A 2,394-nucleotide genomic window follows, 5' to 3' on the forward strand; every position below is an offset into this window, starting at 1 on the left:
CAAAGGATCAGTTAAACAGGTTAAACCTAGAACTGTAACAAAGGATACAGTTAAAAGGTTAACCTGAACTGTAACAAAGGATCAGTTAAACAGATAAACCTGAACTGTGAGAAAGGATTAGTTAAACAGGTAAACCTGATCTGTACAAAGGATCAGTTAAACAGATAAACCTGAACTGTGACAAAGGATTAGTTAAACAGATAAACCTGAACTGTGACAAAGGATCAGTTAAACAGGTTAACCTGAACTGTAACAAAGGATCAGTTAAACAGGTTAACCTGAACTGTGAGAAGGGATTAGTTAAACTGGTAAACCTGATCTGTAACAAAGGATCAGTTAAACAGGTAAACCTGAACTGTAACAAAGGATCAGTTAAACAGATAAACCTGAACTGTAACAAAGGATCAATTAAACAGATTAACCTCAACTGTAACAAAGGATCAGTTAAACAGATAAACCTGAACTGTGACAAAGGATCAGTTAAACAGGTAAACCTGAACTGTAACAAAGGATCTGTTAAACAGGTAAACCTGATCTGTAACAAAGGATCAGTTAAACAGGTAAACCTGATATGTAAGAGTAGGATCAGCTAAACAGATAAACCTGAACTGTGACAGTAGGATGAATTAACCAGGTTAACCTGAACTGTAACAAAGGATCAGTTAAACAGGTAAACCTGATATGTAAGCGTAGGATCAGCTAAACAGATAAACCTGTGACAGTAGGATGAATTAACCAGGTAAACCTGATCTGTGACAAACGATCAGTTAAGTGGGTAAACCTGATCTGTGACAAAGGATCAGTTAAGTGGGTAAACCTGATCTGTGACAAAGGATCAGTTAAATAGGTTAACCTGAACTGTAAAAAAGGATCAGTTAAAAAGGTAAGCCTAATCAGTGACAGTAGGATGAATTGAATAGGTAAACCTGACATGTGATAATATTTGATGTGTCAGGTTTTTCTTATTTAACATAATTTCTTTATTCTCAACTGTTTTTTCCTTTGTTGAATATTTTTTCTTCTTCCTCCTCTATTTTCTGTGGTATTTGGATGTTATTAAGCTTTCATTAGCAGCTCTGTGTCTTCCCTTCAGGCAAGCCTGTTGAGTCAGGTATCCTTCGAATCCCGGATGTATGGACAAGTCTTCACCCAGACGGCAATGTACAAAGGAAGTCTTGTTGCTGTGAAACCATTAATATTTATCCGTAAATCTGTGGATATTCCCAGAGAAACAAAGAAGGAGATGAAAATGGTAAAGTATCTACTACCCTAGTATCACATGACTCTGGCATTTGTAAATAAAAAAGGTTTCTCTAGAAAGCTTTATCAGAAGGTCAATAATAAATTTACTCTATGAAATCCTCGTTTTTCTATTGTTTAGGAATACTGTTGTTACTTTCTCTCCAGATGCGAGAACTTCATCATGACAACGTTAATCAGTTCATAGGGGCGTGTATCGAACCCAACAGATTGATCATCGTAACGGAATACTGTGGACGAGGAAGCCTTCAAGTGAGTTTGAAATTTAGTTAGTTCTTGTTATCAAAGCTTCAGTTGTTAGTTGCCACCAAATGAAGCTAGACAAAATATGTTCAGGTGCTTTCTTTGAGAGATCACTTCTGATAAAATTTTACTGTCCATGTTAGTCTTAGTTCCACATCTTATATTATTATTTTCTAGCTTCTTTTTTTTGTATTTAATTGTTATTTTTCAGTATTTTAATCAAATCTAAATTCACTTCTTATAATGGTTTGTGACATGCTTTGAAATGTTCTTCAGGTATTAATATTTGGAGACTTTATATTAAGATAATAAAAAAAATCCACATCACATTTGATATTTATTAAAGATTGTATTCAAAACAATGAAATCACAAACCAGAGATATTGAAGCATAATAACTTTCAGACTGAATCTATTGTTAAGACCAAAGATGGCATAATACCATGATAATCTGTCCTATCAAACACTGTAGATTTACTGTAATAATTAATTCACATGTTATCCTGTAAAATTTACTTTTATATTGAATATGATGATTTATTGTGTATGGGTTCTTATTAAGAGTTAATCGACTATGTTGATAGAGGGATGGTACAGGGATCTGTGGAATTGTCTGATTTAAAATGTAGCAATTATCACGTTCACAATGAGATGTGTCTAGATTGACTTTTTATGTTTGCTACTTATACATTCTATTATCAACCTAATGTTTTGTTTTGGTAGTTATCCACTATTTTCAACAGAATGTTTTGGTAGTTATCCACTATTTTCAACATAATGTTTTGGTAGTTATCCACTATTTTCAACAGAATGTTTTGGTAGTTATCCACTATTTTCAACATAATGTTTTGGTAGTTATCCACTATTTTCAACAGAATGTTTTGGTAGTTAT

The 2,394-nt window shown here is 33.3% G+C and overlaps 1 protein-coding gene across 1 annotated transcript in view; it reads left to right on the top strand.

Annotated features, from left to right (window-relative positions):
- The window catches only part of LOC106472802 (receptor-type guanylate cyclase Gyc76C-like), a gene marked incomplete at its 5' end in the record, with an annotated part of 30,239 nt that overhangs the window by 13,554 nt on the left and 14,291 nt on the right, over positions 1-2,394 (top strand). The window contains 2 exons of the mRNA XM_022401346.1: positions 1,094-1,252; positions 1,408-1,528. Coding sequence (XP_022257054.1) covers positions 1,094-1,252; positions 1,408-1,528 — 280 coding nt within the window. The remainder of the gene's footprint in view (positions 1-1,093; positions 1,253-1,407; positions 1,529-2,394) is intronic.

The sequence above is a fragment of the Limulus polyphemus genome, unplaced genomic scaffold, assembly GCF_000517525.1.
Source record: "Limulus polyphemus unplaced genomic scaffold, Limulus_polyphemus-2.1.2 Scaffold5623, whole genome shotgun sequence".
Taxonomy (NCBI): Eukaryota; Metazoa; Arthropoda; class Merostomata; order Xiphosura; family Limulidae; genus Limulus; species Limulus polyphemus.